The sequence below is a fragment of the Pongo abelii genome, chromosome 20, assembly GCF_028885655.2.
Source record: "Pongo abelii isolate AG06213 chromosome 20, NHGRI_mPonAbe1-v2.0_pri, whole genome shotgun sequence".
NCBI lineage: Eukaryota > Metazoa > Chordata > Mammalia > Primates > Hominidae > Pongo > Pongo abelii.
In genome coordinates, this window is record NC_072005.2 from 15,118,746 (window position 1) to 15,145,957 (window position 27,212).

The 27,212-nt window shown below is 44.8% G+C and overlaps 2 protein-coding genes across 3 annotated transcripts in view; one reads left to right on the forward strand and one right to left on the reverse strand.

Annotated features, from left to right (window-relative positions):
- Window positions 1-236: 236 nt before the first annotated feature.
- LOC100451173 (olfactory receptor 7C2) lies at window positions 237-1,199 on the forward strand. Its single transcript, XM_009252901.3, has one exon. The coding sequence runs from the start codon at window positions 237-239 to the stop codon at window positions 1,197-1,199; it is 963 nt and encodes a 320-aa protein (XP_009251176.3).
- Window positions 1,200-9,080: 7,881 nt separating this feature from the next.
- SLC1A6 (solute carrier family 1 member 6) overlaps window positions 9,081-27,212 on the reverse strand; it is a 30,257-nt gene continuing 12,125 nt past the window's right edge. For both annotated transcript variants that reach the window (XM_024237179.3, XM_054538706.2), the window contains exons 5-10: window positions 23,829-23,871; window positions 21,555-21,898; window positions 15,548-15,781; window positions 13,206-13,400; window positions 11,950-12,084; window positions 9,081-9,436 (exon numbers count right to left, since the gene is read on the reverse strand). In XM_024237179.3, coding sequence (XP_024092947.1) covers window positions 9,241-9,436; window positions 11,950-12,084; window positions 13,206-13,400; window positions 15,548-15,781; window positions 21,555-21,898; window positions 23,829-23,871 — 1,147 coding nt within the window. In that variant the 3' untranslated portion in view covers window positions 9,081-9,240. The remainder of the gene's footprint in view (window positions 9,437-11,949; window positions 12,085-13,205; window positions 13,401-15,547; window positions 15,782-21,554; window positions 21,899-23,828; window positions 23,872-27,212) is intronic.

Genomic DNA, 27,212 nt, shown 5'->3' on the forward strand with positions numbered 1-27,212 from the left:
TGTTCCAGGAACCACAGTTTAAGGACCAATGATGTAGAGATGACTTCTCCAGGTAGCGATGGTAACTGTAACTTGTCAGCAAAGAAATCCAATAATCAGCCAAAATGCATGATTTCTTGAGTTCCCTGGGTTTGAATAAAGGATATTGCAGTCATTCTGAGGAATTCTTATTTGGAATAAATTTTGTGTGGCTGTTTTTTTTTTTTTTCCTCCTTCTCGGCAAACCCAGCGGCCCTATGGAAAGAGGAAACCAAACAGCAGTTGGAAACTTTCTCCTCCTGGGATTCGCAGAGGACTCTGACGCGCAGCTTCTCCTCTGTGGGCTGTTCCTCTCCATGTACCTGGTTACCATCACCGGAAACCTGCTCATCATCCTGACCATCAGCTCAGACTCCCACCTCCACACCCCCATGTACTTCTTCCTCTCCAACCTGTCCTTTGCTGACATCTGTTTCACGTCCACGACTGTCCCAAAGATGCTGGTGAATATCCAAACACAAAGCAAAATGATCACTTTTGCAGGCTGCCTCACCCAGATATTTTTTTTCATTGCATTTGGATGCCTGGACAATTTGCTCCTGACAGTGATGGCCTATGATCGCTTTGTGGCCATCTGTCACCCCCTGCGCTACACGGTCATCATGAACCCCTGGCTCTGTGGACTGCTGGTTCTGGGGTCCTGGTGCATCAGTGTCATGGGTTCCATGCTTGAGACCTTGACCATTTTGAGGCTGTCCTTCTGCACAAATATGGAAATTCCGCACTTTTTTTGTGATCCTTCTGAAGTCCTGAAGCTGGCCTGTTCTGACACCTTCATCAATAACATCGTGATATATTTTGTGACCATTGTCCTGGGTGTTTTTCCTCTCTGTGGAATCCTATTCTCTTATTCTCAGATTTTCTCCTCCATCCTAAGAGTATCATCTGCCAGAGGCCAGCACAAAGCCTTTTCCACCTGTGGTTCCCACCTCTCAGTGGTCAGCTTGTTCTATGGCACTGGCCTTGGGGTCTATCTCAGTTCTGCAGCTACACCATCTTCTAGGACAAGTCTGGCAGCCTCAGTGATGTACACCATGGTCACCCCCATGCTGAACCCCTTCATCTACAGCCTGAGGAACAGGGACATGAAGGGGTCACTGGGGAGACTCCTCCTCAGGGCAACATCTCTCAAACAGGGGACCATTGCCAAGCTCTCATGAATTGCAGTGAACACAATACTGAGGCCAGACTGGCCTCTTTCAGCCAATATTTCGACTTCTGTTTTTATGCATTTTTCTGAGACGGAGTCTTGCTCTGTTGCCCAGGCTGGAGTGCAATGGTGTGATCTCAGCTCACTGCAACCTCCGCCTCCCAGGTTCAAGCAATTCTCCTGCCTCAGCCTCCTTAGCAGCTAGGATTACAGGCACGCGCCACAATGCCCGGCCAATTTTTTATATTTTTAGTAGAGATGGGGTGTCACCATGTTAGTCAGGCTGGTCTCGAACTCCTGACCTCATGATCCACCTGCCTCGGCCTCCCAAAGTGCTGGGATTACAGGCATGAGCCACCATGCCCAGCCACTTTTATTTTATTTTATTTTTTCAAGAAGGAGTCTCACTCTGTCACCCAGGCTGCAGTGCAATGGTGCGATCTCGGCTCACTGCAACTGCCACCTCCCGGGTTCAAGTGGTTTTTCTGCCTTAGCCTCCCGAGTAGCTGGGATTACAGGCACCCGCCACCACACCCGGCTAGTTTTTGTGTTTTTAGTAGAGATGGGATTTCGCCATGTTAGTCAGGCTTGTCTGGAACTCCTGACCTCAGGTAATCTGCCCGCCTTGGCCTCCCAAAGTGCTGGGATTACAGGCAATGAGCCACCGCACCCTGCCTTCTTTCATACATATTAAAGCATCTCTTCCCTTGCATCTTCCTTTGGAATGTTTCCTGCCCTTGATACTGCTAATAAAGTTATATAGGATCACCCTTTTTGACTTTCTAACCAGTAATCTTAAGTTTGTATGAATACAACCTGGTGTTTTCTCTGTTATCTTTAGTAATGATTTGGACTTTGTTTTTTGTTTTTGTTTTTGAGAGTCTCCCTCTGTTGCCCTGGCTGGAGTGCAGTGGTGCCATCTCGGCTCACTGCAACCTCCACCTCCCGGGTTGAAGCAATTCCCCTGCCTCAGCCTCCTGAGTAGCTGGAGCTACAGGCATGCACCACCACGTCCGGCTAATTTTTGTATTTTTATAGAGACAGGGTTTCACCATGTTGGCTAGGCTGGTCTGGAACTTCTGACCTCAAGCGATCTGCCTGCCTCAGCCTCCCGAAGTGCTGGGATTACAGGCATGAGCCACCATGCCTGGCCTGATTTGAGTTAAAAATATATATATCAAATCTTACATGTTAAATATATACCTTCAGAAGCGATGAGATATGTCCCTATTTTGGACTTGTTGCCCTGGAAACTCATTTACAGAGATGTTTTTTGAGGTTACGTGAATAAAAATAACTCAAAGAGTTTCCTCCTTTTTTTTATCTGATTCACTTTCCTTTCAGTCACGCCAACTTTACTTTTCTACTCTTTCACAATATGGGTTCCTCGAATTTCAGAGCAATGTCTCACCCATTTTTGCAATCACAGTGCCTAGCACAGTTATTGGTAAGGAGTTCATGTCTACATGATGTTTGTCAAATGGAGTAGAAAAATAGATGGGTGGATGGTTAAATATAAAATAAGATCTGGACGAGAAAAATACAAATTGATTAATCTGATTAGAGCTTTTGGCCAGGCAGGATGCTACATGCCTGTAGTTTCAGCTACTCAGGAAGCTGAGGCGGGAGGATGGCTTGAACCCAGGAGGTTGAGGCTGCAGTGAGCCGTGATTATGCCACTGTACTCCAGCCTGGGTGACAGAGTGAGACTCTGTTTCTGAATAATAATAATCATCATCAATTAATTAAGTTGTTGAGCTAGAAACAAAATTCAAGGTTATTGATGTTGATATTAATAACACTTTACATACCAGCACAGTTTAAGAGCTTTATATACATTACCTCATTTAATTTTTCCAATAACTCTTTTATGTGATTAGTATTATTTCTCATATTTACAAATAAGAAAGTAAGAGCTTATGGTAAGCAGGTAACTAGCTCAAGGTAATGAATGTAGTGACAAGGTTCAAACGCAGGGCTGTATGAATCAGACAGCTCTCCTAGGCATTATGTTATGTTACTGTGGAGTCCTAATTAGGGAAAAGGAGTCAGGCTGGCGAGACCAAGGGAAAGCAAAATGAAGAACCAGATAAGCTACAAGTCTGCTTTTCTTCATGGTCCAGGACACAAAGCCCTCCTGTGCAAAAAACTCACAATCTTCCTGCACTCAGCTATCACCAGACCCTCGGCTGATACAAAATTGCAAGTTAGCTCACTGCAACCTTGGCGTTATCAGTACTGTACAAAGCCCTCTTCAGCACACAGCACAAGCACTATCTTATAAAATCCCCAGCAAGCTTTTGTCCTTTGCAGTCAGCACCTCTATTGCTGGCCTGCCCATTACTTCCTTGCAATGTATTTTCATACTTTCTCCAATAAATCTGCCTTTCTTTACCTACAACTGTGTTGGTAAATTCTTCTTATCCTCCACACCACCAGCCCCAGACAGTCGCCACTCACCCATGACAGTTACCTCTAGTCAAACCTTCTAATAATAATAGTTAAACTTCAAAGGAACCAGGAATTCTCTGACATAAATTCTTACTTCTGGAATTATGCTCCCCAAACAAGAAATATTCTGCGTCTGGGGGCTGCAGCCTCAGAAATAAATGAAACCCATGAGTAAGATTTATTGTTTCCTTTGATATTTTAATTTGACTTCCTTTTATCGTTCATGAAAATGAGCACATTTTTGTGCTCGATCTTTTTGTGTTCGATGTTTTTATAGTAACTCTTTTTTCCAGCTTTACTGAGGTATAATTGAGGAATAAACATTGTACTTATTCAAGGTGTATAATGATTTGATATATGTATACATTGTGTAGTGATTTACTTGCATTTTTTACTAAATTTTGAGTTTACCTCCTTTGATCATTTATAATCTTAGACTTTTTAAAATTCTAGTTCACTTAAAGTAGTTTTTAAATTTTTATTCTTAATCATTATGGATACACAATAGTTGTACATATTTATGGGGTACACACGAAATTTTTTTTTTTTTTTTGAGACAGAGTCTCGCTCTGTCGCCCAGGCTGGAGTGCAGTGGTGCAATCTCGGCTCACTGCAAGCTCCGCCTCCCGGATTCATGCCATTCTCCTGCCTCAGCCTCCTGAGTAGCTGGGACTACAGGCGCCCGCCACCACGCCCTGCTAATTTTTTGTATTTTTAGTAGAGACGGGATTTCACTGTGTTAGTCAGGATGGTCTCGATCTCCTGACCTCGTGATCCGCCCGCCTCGGCCTCCCAAAGTGCTGGGATTACAGGCGTGAGCCACCGCGCCTGGCCACATATGAAATTTTTACACATACAATATATAGTGATCAAATCAATGTAATTGGGGTATCTATTGCTTCAAGTATTTATCATTTCTTTGTGTTATAAACATTCCAATTCCACTTTTTTAGTTATTTTGAAATATACAATAAATTATTTTTAACTATAGTCACCCTGTTGTGCTACCAAATACTAGATTTTATTCCTTCTAACTGTATTTTTGTACCCATTAACTATCCCTTCTTTGTCCTCCCTCCTTACTACCTTTCCTAGCTTCTGGTAACCATCATTCTACTCTGTTTCCACGAGTTCAGTTTTTTCAGCTCCCACATACAAGTGAGAACATGTAATGTGTTTTTCCTTGCCTGGCTTATTTCTTTTGTTGTTGTTGTTTTGTTTTTGTTTTTGTTTTTGAGACAAATTTTTGCTCTTGACACCCAGGCTGGAGTGCAATGGTGCGATCTCGGCTCACTGCAACCTCCACCTCCCGGGTTCAAGCCATTCTTCCTGCCTCAGCCTCCCGAGTAGCTGGGATTACAGGCAGCCACCACCACGCCCGGCTAATTTTTTTATTTTTCGTAGAGACCAGGTTTCATCATGTTGGCCAGGCTGGTCTTGAACTCCTGACCTCAGGTGATCTGCCCACCTCAGCCTCCCAAAGTGCTGGGATTATAGGCGGGAGCCACCACGCCTGGCCGCCTAGCTTATTTCATTTAATATAATGTCCTCCAGTTTCACCCATGTTGTTGTAAATGATAGGATCTCTCATTAATTTTTACGACTGAATAGTGCTCCATTGTGTATATGTAACACATTTTCTTTATCCATTCATCTGTTGATGAACACTTAGTTTGATTCCAAATCTTAGCTATTGTGAGTAGTGCTGAAACAAACATGAGTGTATAAAAGACATCTCTTTTATGTATGCATTTATTAAATATTTCCACAGCTTTCCATTCATCTTTTATTATCGTTATTGTTTTACCTGCAGCTGTTCAATATGTTTGAGTCCATCAGTTATCTTCTCAGTTCTCTTCTTTTCTCTTTCTTCCATCTGGATTTCTGCTCAGAGGGTTAATCTATCTTTTTTTCTAGAATTCTGCTGCTATTTGACATTTTTCCTCCAACTTCATTCTATTATGGTGGTTGATGTTAAGATAGGAATTTAAGTTGATTTTGCTCCCCAATTAATAACCAATTATCCAAGTACCATTTTTAACGTCCTTCTTTCCCTCAATCAAAAAATTTATTTTTTTTCTTTTTCTTTTTTTTTTTTTTTTTGAGATGGAGTTTCACTCTTGTCACCCAGGCTAGAGTGCAATGGTGCAATCTCAGCTCACTGCAACTTCTGCCTCCCGGGTTCAAGTGATTCTCCTGCCTCAGCCTCCCAAGTAGCTGGGATTACAGGCTCCCGCCACCACACTCAGCTAATTGTTGTATTTTTAGTAAAGATGGGGTTTCACCATGTTGGCCAGTCTGGTCTCTAACTCCTGACCTCGGGTGATCCACCCGCCTCAGCCTCCCAAAAAGTGCTGGGATTACAGGCGAGAGCCACCACGGCCGGCCCCCTCATTGATTTTAATGTCACTTCTATAATATAGTAGCTTCTTATTTTACTGAATTTGTTTTTTATTATCCAGCAGCATTGGTATACAGTCATGCCCCACATAATGTTTTGGCCTACGACAGACCACATATATTATGGTAAACCCATAAGATTATAATGGAGCTGAAAATTTTCTTTTCTTTTTGTTTTTTTTTTTTTTTTCTTTTTTCGAGATGGAGTCTTGCTCTGTCGCCCAGGCTGGAGTGCAGTGGCGTAATCCCAGCTCACTGCAACCTCCGCCTCCTGGGTTCAAGCAATTCTCTTTCCTCAGCCTCCTGAGTAGCTGGGATTACAGGCGCCCACCACCATGCTTGGCTAATTTTTGTATTCTGAGTAGAGACGAGGTTTCACCATGTTGGCCAGGCTGCTCTCCAACTCTTGAGCTAGTGATCCACCTGCCTTGGCCTCCCAAAGTGCTGGGATTACAGGCGTGAGCCACTGCACCCGGCCCGGAGCTGAAAACTTTCTACAGCCTAATGACTTCATAGTCACTGTACTTCAGAATGCAACACATTACTCACACGTTTGTGTCAACAAATCTACTGTTCCACCTGCTATATAAAAGGCAAGCACATACAATTATGTATAGTGCAGAATACTTGACAATGAAAATAAATGACTATGTTACTGATGTGTGTACTTACTATATTATACTTTTTTATCACTATTTTAAAGGTTACTCCTTCTACTTATTAAAAGAAAAAGTTAACCATAAAATGGCCTCAAGCATGTCCTTCAGAAGATATTCTAAAAGAAGGCATTGTTAATACAGGAGATGGCACCTCCGTGTGTGGTACTGCCCCTGAAGACCTTCCAGTGGGACAAGATGTGGAGGTAGAAGACAGTAATACTGATGATCCTGACCCTGTGGAGGCCTAGGTTAATGCGTATGTTACAAATTTTTTAAACAGAAAAAAAAAAATATAGAATAAGAATATAAAGAAAAAACATTTCTGTACAGCTGTACAATGTATTTGTTTTAAGCTACCCATTATTACAAAACAGTCCAAAAGTCGTTTTTTTATTGTTGTTGTTGTTATGTTTGGTTTTATTTATTTATCTTTTTTTTTTTTGAGATGGGGTCTGGCTCTGTAGCTCAGGCAGGAGTGCAGTGGCACAATCTCGGCCCACTGCAACCTCCACCTCCTGGGTTCAAGCGATTCTTCCTGTCTCAGCCTCCTGAGTAGCTGGGATTACAGGCAGCCACCACCACACCCAGCTAATTTTTGTATTTTTAGTAGAGACAGGGTTTCACCATGTTGGCCAGGCTGGTCTCAAACTCCTGACCTCAGGTGATCCGCCTGTAATCCCAGCAATTTGGGAGGCCAGAGCCTGCGGATCACTTGAGGTCAGGAGTGTGAGACCAGCCTGACCAACATGGCAAAACCCCCGTCTCTACTACAAATACAAAAATTAGCCGGGCATGGTGGTGGGCACCTGTAATCTCAGCTACTCAGGAGACTGAGGCAGGAGAATCGCTTGAACCTAGGAGGTGAAGTGCCGCTGTACTCCAGCCTGGGTGACAGAAAGAGACTCTGTCTGGAAAAAAAAAAAAAAAAAAATATATATATATATATACACACATATATATATATACACACATATATATACACATATATATACATATATACACATATATACATATATACACATATATACACATATACACATATATACACATATATACACATATATACATATATACACATATATACACATATATACATATATACACATATATACACATATATACATATATACACATACATATACATATATACATATATACACATATATATACATATATACATATATACATATATACACATATATACATATATACACACATATATACATATATACACATATATACATATATATATACACATATATATATATCTGTCATTACTGGGACATATAATAGCTTTCTACTGAACTGAAAACGGCCCTGCGAGGGGCATTTCTACTGAACTGAAAACTCACATTTGGTCTCTCCTGGACTCTGTCCCATGCACCTTTTGCTTTTTCTGATTTTAATCTGTACCCTTCACTGTAATAAACCATAACTGTGAGTATGATAGCTTTTCTGAGTTCTACGAGTCGTTTAATTTAATTTTAAAATTTTTTTTTTTTGAGACAGGGTCTCCCTCTGTTGCCCAGGCTGGAGTGCGGGGGTGCTATCTCGGCTCACTGTAACCTCTGCCTGCGAGGCTCAACCCACTTCAACCTCCCGAATAGCTGGGACTACAGGTGCCCACTACCGCACTTGGCTAGTTTTTGTATTTTTAGTAGAGATGGGTTTTGCCATTTTGCCCCGGCTAGTTTCAAACTCCTGGACTCAAGCAATCCTCCTGCCTTGGCCTCTGAAAGTGCTGGGATTGTAGGTGTGAATCACCACGTCTGTCTTGAATTCTATGAGTCTTTCTTTTTTTTTTTTTTCTCTTGAAACGGAGTCTCGCTCTGTTGCCAGGCTGGAGTGCAGTGGCGCCAATCTCAGCTCACTGCAGCCTCCGCCTCCTGGGTTCAAGTGATTCTCCTGCCTCAGCCTCCTGAGTAGCTGGGACTACAGGCGCCTGCCACCACGCCAGCCTAATTTTTTGTATTCTAGTAGAGACTGGGTTTCACCATGTTGGCCAGGCTGGTCTCGATCTCCTGACCTCATGATCTGCCTGCCTCAGCCTTCCAAAGTGCTGGGATTACAGGCGGGAGCCACCACGCCCGGCCCTGAACTCTATGGGCCTTTCTAGTGAATTGCTGAACCTAAAGGTGGTCTTGGGGGACCCCTGACACAGAGACCATGGATACCGTTTTATCAGGAGAAATAATGGTTTTTCTTTACCTTCTTCTTCTGCCACTCTTTGAGAATGTAAGAAACATGAGTTGACCACTCTTCTTGTTAAAGCTGAAGCTTCCCTTCTCCCCAAACCTAGGAGAAATGTTTCTTCCCCTCCCTTGCTCACACCGTCCTTCAAGCCCTCAGCATGTGCTCAGAGAGAAACAGAGACCTTATATACCTTTCATTCCTGCTCCTTTATTTCACTTTTCCCTCCCCCCTAAATGAGTCAAGCAGAACGTGTGTTCAGCCCATGGTGAGTTGGGCGACAGATGTGTCCCCAGGACTCCCCTCCCCAGCCCCCTTCCCTCCTCTCTGGGGGGCAGAGCTGGAGGCCCCTCACATAGCACTCTCGTTGCCTCCCCGTCCCCGGGATGCCCCCTTCTCCTGTGCCATGAGGGACTTGTAGGGTTTCCCCAGGCTGGGGAGGGTGAGCTCAGCTTCCTGAAGCTCCAGCTCCCGCTGAGACAAGTGCTCGATGACGGCTGCTCCAATTGAGTCCCCCAGTACGTTGGTCATTGTGCGAAGCCGGTCACTGGTACAGGGGAAAAAGAAGCTGCCATTAATGGGGGCTTGAAAAGCTTCACAGAAAGAGGGTGCAGCAGAGTGGGGTCCCTGTGCCAGGGAGTCAGAGGGCTCCCATTCCAGTACAATCCATGACCACATGTCCCCAAGCAGGTTCTTCCCCCTCTCTGTCCTGTTTCTCCTACTAACAAACAGGATGGACCAGCTCTGAGATGTTCATGTTTGATCTTAGATGTGATTTTTTTTTAAAAATGAGGCCAGGTGTGGTTTAAAGAAAAAAGATCATATCATTAAAAAAGATATGATCCCAGCACTTTGGGAGGCTGATAGGCAGAAGAATTGCTTGAGACCAGGAGTCCAAGACCAGCCTGGGCAACACAGCAAGACCCCATCTCTAAATAGAATAACTTTAAAACATGGCCTGGGATGGTAGCATGTGCCTGTAGTCCCAGCTACTTGGGAGGCTGAGATGGGAGGGTCACTTGAGCCCAGAACGTCAAGGCTGCAGTGAGCTATGATCATGCCACTCCACTCCAGCCTAGATGACAGAACAAGACCCTGTCTCTCAAAAAAAAGAAAATGAGGCTGGGCGTGGTGGCTCATGCTTGTAATCCCAGCACAAGGTGGGCAGATCACAAGGTCAGGAGTTGGAGACCAGCCTGACCAACATAGTGAAACCCTGTCTCTACTAAAAATAAAAAAAAAAAAAAAATTAGCCTGGCATGGCGGCATGTGCCTGTAATCCCAGCTACTCGTGAGGCTGAGGCAGGAGAATCACTTGAACCTGGGAGGCAGAGGTTGCAGTGAGCTGAGATCGAGCCACTGCACTCCAGCTTGGGTGACAGAGCGAGACTCTGTCTCAAAAAAAAAGAAAAGAAAAAAATGAACATCTGATACAGATAATTAAGGGTTATGAACTGAAAAGCACATAGAATCCAGAATGGTAAACCAGGGCAGGCCTGAGTCAATACAGGTGTAGACTAGGGCAGGCTGAAGATTATAAAATTGGAACTCAGGCTCAGCTGACAGCTCCCATGTGGGAATGAAAGTCCAGGCTTCCTTTAATGTAAACCTCCTGGTTTTGTTGTTGTTGCTGGTTTTTGTTTTTGTTTTTGTTTTTTGAGATGGTGTTTCACTCCTGTTGCCCAGGCTGGAGTGCAGTGGTGCGATCTCGGCTCACTGCAACCTCCACCTCCCAGGTTCAAGTGATTCTCCTGTCTCAGCCTCCTGAGTAGCTGAGATTATAGGGGCCCACCACTAGGCCCGGCTAATTTTTGGTATTTTTAGTAGAGATGGGGTTTCACCATGTTGGCCAGGCTGGTCTTGAACTCCTGACCTCAGGTGATCTGCCCACTTCGGCCTCCCAAAGTGCTGGGATTACAGGCGTGAGCCACCACACCCGGCCTGTTTTTGTGTTTTTGAAACAGAGTGTTGCTCTGTCACACAGGCTGGAGTGCAGTCATGTGATCTTGGCTCACTGCAGCCTCAACCTCCCAGGTTCAAGAGTTCCTCCCGCCTCAGCCTCCCAAGCAGCTGGGACTACAGGTGTGCCACCACACCCAGCTAATTTTTGTATTTTTTGTAGAGGCGGGATTTGCCATGTTGCCCAGGCTGGTCTTGAACTCCTGAACTCAAGCAATCCACCTGCTTTGGCCTCCCAAAGTGCTGGGATTACAGGCACATGTCACTGTGTCCTACCTGTAAACCTCCTGTTTTTAAAAATTGAGATTAAAAAATATATTTGCAGCTGGGAGTAGCAGCTCACACCTGTAGTCCCAACTACTTGGGAGGCTGAAGCAAGAGGATTGCTTAAGCTAAGGAGTTCAAGGCCAGCCCAGGCAACACAGCAAAATGTAATCTCAAAAAATAAATAAATAAATAAATAACAAATCCCAGCACTTTGGGAGGCCGAGGCAGGTGGATCATGAGGTCAGCAGATCGAGACCATCCTGGCTAACATGGTGAAACCCCGTCTCTACTAAAAATACAAAAAAACAAAAAATTAGCCAGGCATGGTGGCGGGCACCTGTAATCCCAGCTACTTCGGAGGCTGAGGCAGGAGAATGGCATGAACCCAGGAGGCAATCTCATCTCACTGCTATCTCAACCTCCCAGGTTCAAGCGATTCTCCTGCCTCAGCCTCCTGAGCAGCTGGGATTACAGGCACGTGCCACCACGCCCAGCTAATTTTGTTTTTTGTTTGTTTGTATTTTTAGTAAAGACACCGCACCCGGCCTGGATCACCTTTTGGTGACTTCTACATAAAACAGGTAAAAGAGGAGTTTTTCCGACTGATAGGTAAAGCCCCCATTGCTTGTCTCCAACCCTACTTCCCAAAGATAACTGTGGGATTTGGGGTCCAGAGGCCATGGATTGGAGGCCTCTCCAACGCCTCCTTTTCACTTAAAAATTCTGGACCACTGCATCTTTGCTGGAATGAAAGTCCACAGGTTGAGGACGTTGCAGGGGAAAGCAGTGTGTGCAGAAGTGGGAGCACCAAGGTCCAGCCTGGAGAACACTCACAGGAACCAGTCCACGGCGATGATGAGCGTGATATCTTCCGTGGGCAAGCCGACCGACGTGAGCACAATCACCATGGTGACCAGACCCGCCTGGGGGATGCCAGCAGCCCCAACACTGGCTGCTGTGGCCGTGATGCTGCAGGGGGAGGGAAAACATGGGGAGCAGGTGGAGGGAAGAAGGCGATGAGGAAGAGAGAGGAAAAGGACAGAGAGAAGGGAAGACACCGGCTCCCCAAGGCATTTTAAATTAAATACCCAAGCCAGACACAGAGAGAAAAATACTGCTTGATGCCTCGCCTCGCCTCGCCTCGCTCCTCACCCGCCCCCGCCGCCCCTCCCCTCCTCGCCCCGCCCCTCCCCTCCTCGCCCCGCCCCTCCCCTCCTCGCCCCGCCCCTCCCCTCCTCGCCTCACGTCGCCCAGCCTCGCCTCCTCTCTCTCTCCAAGGCTGAAGTGCAGTGGTGTTATCTCAGCTCACTGCAACTCACTACTCAATCCCACCTTAACCTCCTGAGTAGCTGGGACCACAGGCACATGCCACAACGCCTGGTTAATTTTTAGTAGAGATGGGGTTTCACCATGTTGGCCAGGCTGGTCTCGAACTCCTGACCTCAAGTGATCCACCCACCTCGGCCTCCCAAAGTGCCGGAATTACAGGTGTGAGCCACCGCGCCCGACAGAGCTTACATTCTAGTATGGGAAGCAGGCAATAAACAAAATGAGTAACTAAAATTCATACTATATGGAGATGGTACTACATGGGGAAACAGTGCCTCCTTAGCAAGACCCGATATGCCATTTTAAACAGGGCTTCCCTGAAAAAGTAACGCCGAAGACCTGAAGGAGATGACAATGTTCACTGTTATTTTTATAATGACTAAGTTGGAACCACTGGATGATGGGACCTATAAATACAGGAATAAATAAATGTATAGAGCCTACAAATATAAGAATCTATATACAAGAACCTCGGGTTATCAGGATGCACCAGCCATGCTTTGGAAAACACTGGACAAATGGATCTCCCACGTGAGAGGGAAACTGACAGGAACGTCTTGGCAGCTCCTGACAGCCTCAGGTGGCAACTTTACCTTTCACCTACCTCATCCGGCATTGGGCTCTTCCCACATCCCCCTTCGAACATCCGTGGGCTCCTCTGAGCTCCAGCTGTGGTCCCCTCCTCCCTCCCCAACCCTCCCAGCCAAGCTGATGACCGCTTAAGTCTCACCTGCTGGCAGGTCCTACTCAAGCCCTCTCACCTGATGGTTGTGATCTGACCCAGGTTGAGCTCGTAGTTGTTAACTTGAGCAATGAAGATGGCAGCCAGGGCCTCGTAGAGGGCAGTGCCATCCATGTTGACCGTGGCACCCACAGGCAGGACGAACCTGGTGATGCGGCGGTCCACACCCAGGCCCTCCTCCAGGCAGCGGAAGGTGATGGGCAGCGTTGCCGAGCTGGGGGAAAGAGCCCAGAGCTGAGGACGGGGCGTGGCCTGGTGGGGGCGGGGCTGGGAACAGGGTGTGGCCTAGAGGGGCAGGGCAGAGAATGGGGCGTGACCTAGTGGGGCACTGCTGAGAATGGGTAGGGCTGGGTCACATGGGCGGGGCTGAGAACAGGGGAGGAGTAGGTGAGGCGGGGCTCAGAGCAGGACGTGGCCAGGTGAGGAAGAGCTGAGAATAGGGCGTGGCCCGGAAGGGCGGGGCTCAGAGCAGGGCATGGGCTGGGTGTGGCCCGGAAGGGCGAGGCTCAGCGCAGGGCATGGGCTGAGCGTGGCCTGGGCAGAAATAAGCCCAAGGAGCGCTCCCCTTGAGAACATTGAGCAGGCCAGGTGGGGGCTCCGCAAGAGGCAGAAGACAAGAGTATAACATTTCAGAGGCTGGTAACTGTACAAAGGAAAGGAGCAACTCTTCATGATACAGGAAGAAAACAGCAATGAGAGTCTCCCAAGCTGAAGATCTCTTGACCCACTTAAAGCCAATAGCTAAGGCCAATGACTACACACTAGTTTATGGCACTAGTTTGTTCTACCTATCCATTTCCAGAAAGGACAGGACCAAAGGTCTGCTGACTTCAGGGAAGGCCCCTATTCCAGATTCCCCTGTTTGCACCAGCATTGACCTCAGCTGTGCTAACTTTCTCTATCCATCTACCCGCCATGTCTTATCAGAGAAAGGTGACCTAATTGGTTGGTGAGTTTAGTCAAAGAAGTGGGCATCTCATTTGGGGCAAGTCTGTCCACAAGGCGTGTGTTCTGTGGTCAGCTTTACATCATACGGTTGGAATCCTGGACTCATAAGTGAGTCTCTGGGTGTCCAACTCAGCGGTGACTATGTGAGTTTAATTCTAGGATACAGTGACATCAGTGTCACATAGCCATAGGCCAAGAGGTACATTCCCTGACCAGCGTTATGGGCAATTTTAAAAATTATATTTTTGACCAGGTGCAGTGGTTCGTGCCTGTAATCACAGCACTTTGGGAGAGCGAGACGGGCAGATCACTTGAGCTCAGGAGTTCAAGACAAGCCTGGCCAACGTGGCAAAACCCCGTCTCTACCAAAAAAAAAAAAAAAAACTTAGCCGGGAAGGCTAAAAAATTAGCCGGGAGGACTGGAATCACGCACCTGTGATTCCAGCTACTTGGGAGGCTGAGGTGGGAGGATCACTTGAGCCTGGGAGGTGGAGGTTGCAGTGAGTGGAGATCACACCACTGCACTCTACCTGGGTGATAGAGTGAGGCCTCATGTCAAACGAAAAAGAAAAAGAAAAAAAAGATATTTTTGGCCGGGCGTGGTGGCTTACACATGTAATCCCAGCACTTTGAGAGGCCAAGGTGGGTGGATCACATGAGGCCAGGTGTTCGAGACCAGCCTGGCCAACATGGCAAAACCCCATCTCTACTAAAAATACAAAAATTAGCCAGGTGTGGTGGTGCACACCTGTAATCCCAGCTACTTGGGAGGCTGAGGCAGGAGAATCACTTGAACCTAAGAGGCAGAGCTTGCAGTGAGCCAAGATCACACCACTGCACTCCAGCCTGGGTGACAGAGTGAGACTCTGTCTCAAAAAAAAAGAAAAAAAATTCTTCCATCTTTTTGGCTGTTGTGCTACTTTTCAAATTTGTTTTTGAATTGGGATGATGCTCTTAATTAATCCCCTAAAGCTACAAAAGAAGAAGAGGAGGAGGAAGAGGAGGAAGAAGAAAAAGGAGGAAGAGGATGAAGGGGAAGAAGAAGGAGGAGGAGAAGGAAGAAGCAGCAGCCAAGATATCTCCCAGACACCATCTCAAAAGTGGAGATGACACCCTCTGAGCTAGGAAACGACTGAGCTCATGGGGCATGCTGGAATCTTCCCTCTTAACCTCAAAATTGGCACCTGGTTCTCCTCCACAGAAAGTTAAAAAACAGGAAAGGAGAAAAGGAGACCAGGAGAGCCAGCCCAGGACAATGACTGGCCCCCAGGTGTTGACATTATGAGCCCTGGACATGATTGGATGACTCAGAAGAGGTGTTTAAGGAACAGAGAGGGCAGATGCCGTAGGAGAGGACATGAAGGACAAGAAGTGCAAGCAGGAATGGTGCTGGGGTGGGGAGCAAGGCCATACCTGGAAGACGTGCCCATAGCGGTGATGAGGGCTTGTAGCATGCCCCCAATGAAGGGGAAGGGGTTCCGGTGAGTGACGAGGAAGTAGATGAGGGGAAGGACAATGCCGGCATGGAGGAACAGGCCCACGATGACGGTCAGGGTGTACATGCCCAGCTGACCCCCCAGGACGGCCATGTCTTCCATCTCCAGAATCTTCCCAGCAATCAGGAACAGGATGCCCACAGGTGCATACCTGTGTGAGGGAGCCACATACCTGTCAGGGCTCCCTCCTGACCTCCCTTGCAGGTCTGAAGGTGGCATCCCCAAGGCTTTGCCCATATAGGGCCCTGGAGCCACACAGTACCCACGATACAGCACCCTACTCCATCCCAGTCTTCCCCGTACACTAATGAATGCCACCGGGCCCCATGAATGAAGCCCATCTCCTCCTCCTCCTGCTCTTCCACATCTCCCCACCATGGTAGAAAAGTTCCTACAACTCCGGGTTATACAACCTTTCAGGTCTCTCCTGTATCTACTCCCCATTCAAGCCCTCTCAATCCTGCCCCAAATAATCACTACCTTCAGTTTCCTTCCTTAGACATTGCCAAGACATTCCCTGTCTCTGGCCTTCTAAGCTTCCCTTATCTTCTGACCCCAACTTTGTTCCACATTTGAAACGTGTATGCCCCTATTCTCTTCCCTATCAGTGCCTGTTATCACTCATTCACCAGCCTAAGCATTTCCCTCTCAAACCACTTGTGCTATCAAAATCACCGATGTATTCATTCATTCCACAGATATTGACTGAGTACCTACTGAGTACCAGGCACATGGCTCCTGTCCTCATGGCACTTACATTCTGTTATGGACTAAATGTTTATGTCCCCTCCTCCCTCCAACCAAATTCATATGTTGAGATCCTAACCCCCAATGGAATAGTATTGGGAGGTGATTAGGTCATGAGGGTGGAGCCATCATGAATGGAATTAGTGCCCATATAAAAGACACACCAGAGGGCTCCCTCCATCCTTCTGTCATTCGAAGACACAGCAAGAAGACGCCTTCCATGAACCAGAAGACAGCCCTCACCAGACATGGAATCTGTGGGTGCCTTGAACTTAGACTTCCCACCCTCCAGAGCTGTGCGAAATACATTTTTGTTATTTAAGCCACGATGTCTATGGTATTTTTGTTACAGCAGCTGACATGAACTAAGACACATTCTAATGGGGAGAGCAGGAGGTACACATAGAAATGCACTAATTGCAAACTTCAAGTGGTGATAACAGCAAAGGAGAGTCACTGGATGGGACTGCTTCTGAGCAGATGGTCAGAGAGGGCTTTTCTGAAGAGGTGACATTTAAGCTGAGACTTGCATGATGAGAAGGTACCCTGTGTATCTGGAAGAAATCATTGCAGGCACAATGCAAAGACTCTGAGATGGGCATGCACTAGGAGTGCTGGAGGACCAGAGAGAAGACCAATGTAGCTGGAGTATTGAGTAAAAAGGAGAATAAAGAAGATGAAAGAAGCAAGTTCATCAGGGGTTCACCTGTTTCCCCCCATAATCCAGCCCACTGGTCAATCGTGTGAGTTTCTGCCATTGGCACCATCATCTCATTTCTAGGCTTCAATGGCTACTCCTCTTTCTTTAGAAATTGAAGTCTATGGCCAGGCGTGGTGGCTCATGCCTGTAATCCCAGCACTTTGGGAGGCCGAGGAGGGCAGATCACTTGAGTTCAGGAGTTTGAGACCAGCCTGGCCAACATGGTGAAACCCCATCTCTATTAAAAATACAAAAATTAGTTGGGTGTGGTAGTGCACACCTTAGTCCCAGCTACTCGGGAGGCTGAGGCAGAAGAATCACTTGAACCCAGGAGGCAGAAGTTGCAGTGAGCTGAGATCGCATCACTGCATTCCAGCTTGGGTGACAGAGCCAGACCCCATCTCAAAAAAAAAAAAAAATTGGTATCTACTTTGGCTCACATTCATCGTGGATGTGTTGGAGGAGGTGGGGACCTCTTGGGAAGGTGGTACAATAGCTTGAGTCAAAAATGAGGATGCAAGGGACTTCTCCAGTCACATCTGTGTTCTCCAAACTGGGCTCAGAGTTAGCCCTGGGGAGTAGTTGCTGAGTCTTCTCCAAGTCAACATGACTAGATCCACCTCTATGCTTACTCTGAGTAATCCCTCTCTCAACTTCCTCACCTCCATCCTTCCACCTCATCCCCTGCAAAATTCCTCAGCCCAAGATTCATTGTGCATGATTTCTTACCCCCTACACTCAGCCACCTGGCACATCTGGACATTTCACCCAATCATGCCAATGACACCGCTATAAATTCATTGTTCCCAATTCAGCTGAGCCTTCAGTATTCCTTGTTAACTCTGTTTATCCTTAATAAGCTCCCCACTCCCATTCCTTTCAGATGCTTTTCCAGGCCCTCAACTTGGCCTCAAGTTCCTTATATGAAGAAAGTAGAAGTTCGTCTTCAAAGTTTCCCTTCTTGTTAAAGAATAAATCTTAAGTGTTAAAAATAGTTTCTTTTAAAGACTAACTTCCTTCAAGCCTCCTTACTTTATGCTAATAACTCTTTGTTAAGCCCTATCCTATGTAGGTGTTAGACACGCTCACAGGCACATAGTACATTCTACATCCTTGTACTTTAACCAAGATATCTGTGCTGGACGTGCTCACAGGCATGTCCCAACTTGCAGCCTATACCCCTTCCTTATTTGGGAATGTTATTACTTTTCTAAGTCCTCTTGTAAGCAACTTCCTCTTTTCCTCTGTTTTCCATTGCTTTTACCTATTTAGAAAAGTTTTAAATTATTAGCCAGTCGGGTTTTAGTTTAGATTGTAAGGTCTGGCTCCAGCCAATGGAGACAGGACACAGTAGCAGGGACAAACTGCATAAGGGATAAAAATTGCTTCTTCCCTCCTTTGTTCAGGTGTGCTCTTGCCATTGTTCCATCTGTGATGAACACCCTTTCTGCAGAAGTAAAAATTGCCTTGCTGAGATAATTAAATTTATGTTCGAGTGCTATTTCTTTATGGCACTGGGGAACAAGCATTCTGTTTCTAAATAAACATTTTACATATAACACTATACAACTTTCCAATTGTTTGGGATGATGTACAAAGTATTCTCCCATTTGGGATCTGACAGCCTTGTTAATATCTTCCACCACCACTCCCAACTTACCCCATGCTCTCACCTTCCTGAACGCCCCACCATTCTCCAAATGACTTAGGTACCTTCAAGCTTTGCATGTTCTCTTCTCTATGCCTGAAATACGTCTCCCCTCTCACTGTCCAGTTGAAGTCCTACTCACCTGTCAAGACGCAGTTAACAGGTGACCTTCTTCATGACTCCCTCTTCAGGAAGCATTCACTGCGTACCCCTCTACTCACTGCTTACTTCTCCATGTTCCCAACACTTTTTAAATGTTCCTTTACTACAGAACCTACCACCTTGTGTTATACTGATCTACAATGTGTCTGTCTCCCCTAAGATTTTGTGAGCTCCTTGAGGACAAGGTATGAGTACACTGTATCTCTGTACTCCAGAAGTCAAGACAAAGTCTGCCTGGGAAAATGCCTGCTGACTGAATAAAGATATTTCTGAAGTAATAAAGGAATCTAGAGAAGGAAGGATGGAAGGAAGGAAGGAAGGGATTAACAACTTGATGAATAAGTAAGGAAATAAGCAAATGAAACAAGTTAGTAGCTGAGTGAACAAATACATGAACAAATAAGTGAATGAAGAGAATACTTGAATAAATGAATGAAAGAATAACAAATGCATAGATGAATGAGTGGGTCAAAGAATGAATTAGAATGAATAAATGACTTAACTGAGTAAATAAACAGATGAGTCCATCAATGATTTAACTAATGCATGGATGAGTTTCTAAATAAATTTACGAGTGAATGAATACATAAATGAGTGAGTTAACTGATGCATGGAAGAATGAATAGATGAATAAGAAAATGAATGAACCAATAGAAGAATGAGAATGAATAAGTGAATAAATTGGTGAATGAAGAGATAAATGAGGAAGTGAATGGGTGAATAAATCATTGCAGAAAGGTATGAATGAATGAATAGTAACTAACCAATGCATAGGAGATGAATAAATCCCTGTCACTTGTGACAACACAGATGAACCTGGAGGACATTATGCTAATTGAAATAACCAAGACACAGAAAGACAAATACCACATGATCTCACTTATCTGTGGAATCTAAACAATCAAACTCACAGAAGCAGGGAGTAAAATGGTGGTTACCAGGGACTCACAGGGAAGGGAGATTGGGGAGATGTTGATCAAGGATACAAAATTTCAGTTAAACAGGAGAAATAAGTTCAAGAGATATATTGGACAACATGGTAGGTATAGTTAAAAACAATGTATTGTGTACTTGCAAATCACAAAGAGAGTAGATTTTAAGTGGTCTCTCCCTTTTTTCTTTTCTTTTTTTTTTTTTTTGAGACTGGGTCTCATTCTGTCACTCAGGCAATCACAACTCACTGCAGCCTCTACATCCCAGGCTCAATCTGTCCTCCTGCCTCAGCCTCCCAAGTAGCTGGGACTACAGGTGCATGCCACCACACCCAGCTAATTTTTTTGTATTTTTTGTGGTCTTGCCATGTTGCCCAGGCTGGTCTCAAATTTCTGGGCTCAAGTGATTCTCCCACCTTGGCCTCCCAAAGTGCTGAGATTATAGGCATGAGCCACCACACCCTGCCTAGATCTTAAGTGTTCTCACCACAAAAAAATAAGCATGTGAGGTAACGTTTATGTTAGTTAGCTCAACTGAACCATCCCACAATGTAGAGATATTTCAAAACATTATATTGCACATGAAAATATATACAGTTTTTATTTGTCAATTAGAAATACATTAATTTTGCAAAATAAATAAATGAGTGACCAAATAAATCCAGAAACCAATGCATGAAAGAATAAATGTAGCTCAATAAATGTCAGTGAATGGCTTGGTCAATGTATTGAAGAATGAGTGAATGAACAGATAAGCAAGGGAGTGAACAAGTGAACAAATCATTGCAGAAAAGTGTGAATGAATGAATGAGTTAGTGAGTTGGCCAGTGATTTAACCAATGCATAGATGAATGAATAAATGAATGAGGAAATGAGTAAATCAATGCATTGAAGCATGAGTATAGATGAATAAATCACTGAATGAGTGATTTCATCAATGCATAGAGCAATGAGGGAATGAACAGATGAACAAAGAAATGAATGAATCATTGCAGGAGGACATGAATGAAGAGTGAGATATTCCACGAACTAACCAATGCATAGAAGAATGAATGAATGAACAGATGAACAAGGAAGTGAACTAGTGATGAAATCATTCCAGAAAGACATGAATGAATGAGTTGGTGAGTGGGTAAGTGAATTAACAGCATGAGTATAGATGAATAAATCACTGAATGAGTGATTGCATCAATGCATAGAAGAATGAGTGAATGAACAGATGAACAAAGAAATGAATGAATCATTGCAGAAGGACATGAATGAATGAACAGATAAGCAAGGGAGTAAAAGCAGGGAGTAAAATGGTGGTTACCAGGGACTCGCAGGGAAGGGGAGATTGGGGAGATGTTGATCAAGGATACAAAATTTCAGTTAAACAGGAGAAATAAGTTCAAGAGATATATTGGACAACATGGTAGGTATAGTTAAAAACAATGTATTGTGTACTTGCAAATCACAAAGAGAGTGATTATCTGTGAATGAACAGATAAGCAAGGGAGTGAACAAGTGAACAAATCATTGCAGAAAAGTGTGAATGAATGAATGAGTTAGTGAGTTGGCCAGTGATTTAACCAATGCATAGATGAATGAATACATGAATGAGGAAATGAGTAAATCAATGCATTGAAGAATAAATGAATGACCAAAAGTCCCCAGCAAGCCCTTCAGCAGCTTCCCCACAGCCTGACTTCCCAGCTCTGGCTCCACCTTCCCGTGGGCACAGACCAGGACTCACCAGATAATGATGCCCACCAGCCTCATAATAGCCTCATTGAGGCTGTCGAAGAAGTCCCTGAGGACTCTGCCCTTGTGTTTCATGCCACCAATGACCAGCCCAAAGGCCACAGAGAAGACCACGAGGCCCAGGGCGTTGATGCCATTGGCGGAGCCAGGCACGGGTACAGTCTCCTCAAAGCTCAGCACCTCCTGCAGGGTACCCAAGGCCCGAGTGACATTTTCCAGGAAGCTGGTTCCGTTCTCCACTGAGAATGGAGGAGGCATGGAGGCACCCGGCTCAGACCCGTTCTCTGTCCTCACCATGGTCCTGGTTACCACCCTCGTGCTGTACTGCGTCTTGAACTGAAATAGAGAGAGATTGCGCCCAGATTCAATTCAGCGGATGCATCAGAATCGCCTAGAGAAATTCCTTGAGACCACGGATTCCCAGCTCCCACACCCTGGAAGATCTTATCCAGCAGATCTGAATGAGTGAATGAATGATTTGAATAGTGCATGGAAGAATAAGTGAATGAATCAGTAAACCCATTATGAAAAATCATATGGAGCTTCCTCAAAAAATTAAAAATAGAACTACCAGCCGGGCATGGCTCACGCCTGTAATCCCAACACTTTGGAAGGTCGAGGCAGGCTGATCATGAGGTCAGGAGTTTGAGACCATCCTGGCCAACACGGTGAAACCCTGTCTCTACTAAAAACACAAAAATTAGCTGGGTGTGGTGGTGTGTGCCTGTAGTCCCAGCCACTTGGGAGGCTGAGGCAGGAGAATCGCTTGAACCTGGGAGGCAGAGGTTGCAGTGAGCTGAGATGGTGCCACTGCACTCCAGCCTGGCGACACAGTGAGACTCCGTCTCAAAAAACAAAAAAAAAAATTGAACTACCATAGGACCAGCAATCCCACTACTGTATATATCCAAAGGAAATGAAATCAGTATCTCAAAGAGATATCTGCTCTCCCATGTTTATTGCGGTACTATTCACAATAGCCAAGATATGAAATCAACCTAAGTATCCATCAATGAATAAATAGATACAGAACATGTGGTATACATATACAATGAAATACTATTCAGCCTTGAAAAAGGAGGGGATCCTGTCATTTGTGACAACAGGGTTGAACCTGAAAAACACTGTGCTACGTGAAATAAGCCAGGCACAAAAAGACAAATATTGCATGCTCTCACTTATATGTGAAATTTAAAAGAGTTGGACTCATAGAAGCAGAAAATAGAATAGTGCTTACCAGGGACTGGGGAGCAGGGAAATTGGGGAGATGTTGGTAAAAGGACACAAAATTTCAGCTAGACAAGAGGAATAAGTTCAATAGCTCTATTATACAACATGGTGACTATAGCTAATGACAATGTATTGTGTATTTGAAAATCACCAAAAGAGTAGATTTTAAGTGTTTTTATCTCAAAAAATGTTAAGTATATAAGGTAACTGATATGTTAATAAGCTTGATTGAGCCACTCCACAATGCAGACATATTTCAAAACATCATCATACCTCATAAATACATATCTTTGTGTGAATTTAAACATAAATAAATTTTAAAAAATTTTTTGAAGAATAAGTGACTGAATAAATGAATGAGGAAGTGAACCACCAATGTGTTGGAAGTAGTATAGATTCTGAATTTTTCACAAGCTCCCTGGGCAATGCTTAACCAGAGTTGAGGGCCTCTCCCCTCAACCATCTATGGTCAAAGTTTCTGGAATCTCTACACCAGCCTTGATGCCTCCTTAGCCCTGTGCTCAGGAAGTCCTTGGCCTAAGTCCTCTTTTTTTTTTTTTTCTTTTTTTGAGATGGGGTCTTGCTCTGTCACCCACGTTGGAGTGCAGTGGTGTGACCACTGAAGCCTTGATCTCCTGGGTTCAAGCAATCCTCCCACCTCAGCCTCCCAAGTAGCTGAGACAGGCGTGTCCAGCTAATTTTTTTTTAATCTATTTTTTTTTTTTTGAAAGACAGAGAGTCTCATTCTGTTGCCCAGGCTGGTCTTGAACTTTTGGCCTCAAGTGATCCTCCCGCCTTGGCCTCCCTAAGTGCTGGGATTACAAGCCTGAGCCACCATTCTCGGACCTAAGTGCTTCTCCCTAACCCTCCCAGATCACTATGGAAAATACATCCTTTCTCCTAGACTCCTCAAGAACCCCTGCCCGTTGCTCTGTCAGGCCCTTCCTCCCATCTCTTGCCCTTGGACCATCCCTTCAGCCCCAAGCTCCCACCACCCTCCGAATTTCCTTGATCAAACTGTGTACTTCCCCCTGACCTGTTTGAAGCAGGCCTCCACGAGGTTTGGTGGAAACATATTTCTGCAGAAAAACATGAGAAGAAGGAAAGTGGTTAGACCATGGAAGGGCATCTAGGGTGATAACAGTAATACTAACACCAAGAAATAACAGTAATACTAATACCAAGAACAATAATAGTGCAGCCAACATATGAATGCTTCCTCTAGGCTGGGCACTGAGCAAATATCTTACTATCATCTGATTTAAACACTACAATAACCCTAGACATGAGTACTATTTAATGCCCCCTTTCACATAGAAAGAAACCAAAGCCCAGAGAATTGATTTAAGCTACTCAGAGCCACAGAACTGCTAAGAGGTGCAGATGGCCCTCAAATCCAAGTCTGTCTGAGCATGTGGCCAGAGCCCTACATCACCTCAAGGACTTTAATTCAAACACACATGTGTCAAGTGATGCCTCAAAAAACCACAGAAAACTCCTAAACCCTTTTAACTTTAGGTTTCGCCTAGGCCCATGATTAACGTAGAACCATGGCTAGCCTTGATTCTGTGTGGCAAAAATCTTGCTGCTTTAATTAAAACCACAATGAGATAACCACCTTACCCTAGCTAGAACAGCCATCATTAAAGAGTCAAAAAACTATAGATGTTGGCATTGATGTGGGGGAAAGGGGACACTTATACACTGCTGGTGGGGATGTAAATTAGTACAACCTCTATGGAAAACAGTATGGAGATTTCTTTTTTTTTTTTTTTGAGTCTTGCTCTGTCGCCCAGGCTGGAGTGCAGTGGTGCGATCTCGGCTCACTGCAACCTCCACCTCCCGGGTTCAAGCAATTCTCCTGCCTCAGCCTCCCAAGTAGCTGGGATTAAAGGTGCCCGCCACCACGCCTGGCTAATTTTTTGTATTTTTAGTAGAGATGGGGTTTCACCATGTTAGGCAGGATGGTCTCAATCTCCTGACCTCATGATCTGCCTGCCTCAACCTCCCAAAGTGCTGGGATTACAGGTGTGAGCCACTGCGCCTGGCTGAGAGATTTCTTAAAGAACTAAAAGTAGATCTACCATTCCACCTAGCAATCCCACTACTGGGTATCTACTCAAAGGAAAAGAAGTCACTATATCAAAAAGACACCTGCACACATATGTTTATCACAGTACAATTCACAGTTGCAAAGAAATGGAACCAACCTAAGTGCCCATCAACTGATGAGTGCATAAAGAACACATGACATATGTACACCATGGAATACTACTCAGCCATGAAAATGGGTGAAATAGGCTGGGTGCAGTGGCTTACAACTGTAATCCCAGCACTTTGGAAGGCTGAGATGAGTGGATCACTTGAGGCCAGGAATTTGAGACCAACCTGGCCAACATGATGAAACGCCATCTCTACTAAAAATACAAAAATTAGCTGGGCATGGTGGCAGGCACCTCTAATCCCAGCTACTCAAGAGGCTGAGACAGGAGAATCGCTTGAACCCGAAAGGCAGAGGTTGCAGTGAACTGAGATCATGCCACTGCACTCCAGCCTGGGCGACAGAGTGAGACTCGGTCTCAGAAAAAAAAAAAAAAAAAAAAGAAATAATGTCTTTGGCATGGTTGGAGCTGGAGGCCATTATTCTAAGTGAAGTAATTCAGGAATGGAAAACCAAATACAGTATTTCTCACTTATAAGTGGGAACTAAGCTATGAGTATGCAAAAACACACAGAGTGATATAATGGACTTTTAGAAACTCAGAAGTGGGAGGTGGGGAGAGTAGTTAGAAATTAAAAGCTGCACATTAGGTACAACGTACACTACTAGCGGGACAGATGCACTAAAATCTCAGAATTCTCCACTATATAATTCATCCATGTAACAAAGAAACACTTGCTCCCCAAAAGCTATTGAAATTAAAAATTAAAAAATTTTTCATAGGCCGGGCACAGTGGCTCACGTCTGTAATCTCAGCAGTTTAAGAGGCTGAGGCAGGTAGATTACTTGAGGTCAGCAGTTCAAGACCAGCCTGGCCAACATGGTGAAACCCTGTCTCCACTAAAAATACAAAAATTAGTCCGGTGTGGTGGTGCGCACCTGTAATTTCAGCTACTCTGGAGGCTGAGGCACAACAGAACCCTGGAGGCGGACGTTGCAGTGAGCCAAGCTCATGCCACTGCACTCCAGCCTGGGTGATGGAGTGCAAAAATAAAAATAAAAACAATTAAAAGAGTAAAGGCAACTATTAATAGCAAAAATATTGTTTTAAATAATAAAAATAAAAAATCAAGAATTTAGTTAATTTTTTTAAAACTCGTGCTGCTTCTATTTACAATAGCAAAGACTTGGAACTGACCCAAATGCCCATCAGTGATAGACTGGATAAAGAAAATATGGCACATATATGCCATGGAATACTATGCAGCCATAAAAAAGAATGAGTTCATGTCCTTTGCAGGGACGTGGATGAAGCTGGAAGCCATCATTCTCAGCAAACCAACATAGGAACAGAAAACTAAACACTGCATGTTCTCACTCATAAGTGGGAGTTGAACAATGAGAATACACGGACACACGGAGGGGAACATCACACAGCGGAGCCTTTCGGGGGGTGTGGGGGCAAAGGGAGGGAGAGCATTAGGACAAATACCTAATGCATGAGGGGCTTAAAACCTAGATGACGGATTGATAGGTGCAGCAAACTACCATGGCGCATGTATGCTTATGTAAGAAACCTGCACGTTCAGCACATGTATCCCAGAACTTAAAGTAAAAAATAAAATAAAATATAAATTAAAAAATCATGCTGCTCTAAGAGAATCATTCACCCTCCAATGACGCTTAGGCAAATACAAGCTGTTCTGACCCCACTTTGAGGGTCATATCCTAAGATCATATTCCAGCAGCAGCTGCTGTTGGAGAATATATACAAGGCTCCAGGGCAGAAATTGGGTACCAAAAATGGATACTGTGGGTGCTGCTATGTCCAGGCTGTGGGAGCCTGTCCCCTTTGTCTCTCCTTCAGTATGAGTTGTTGCAAGTAGAGTCAGAAATCATATCAAAATGAGTCCAGTCACCTGTAAACTAAAAGTAACACCTAAGCCATCACCACCACCAACAGCTGAACAGACTCTCTTATGGCCAAGTGGACCCCAGAACAACTTTAAAACTGAGTTCCTGGCCATGATGGGACAGGAGGTCAGACATGCCTCCTTACACCCTCTCCCTTTTATAATCTAGACACAACAACTAACCCACATTAATGTTAAATTAATGTGTTAAGTTAATTAAAACAGAAATCATAAGACTGATAGAACAGGCTCTTTGCAGCAATAAGACACCAAATTATAAGGAGGATCTAAGGCCATGCCAGGCAGGGGTTAAGTCATGGACCCTACGCTCAAAGAATAAATTGTG

Excerpts from the sequence above, each read along its gene's own strand:
- LOC100451173 (XM_009252901.3), top strand. The coding sequence starts at position 237 with ATGGAAAGAGGAAACCAAACAGCAGTTGGAAACTTTCTCCTCCTGGGA.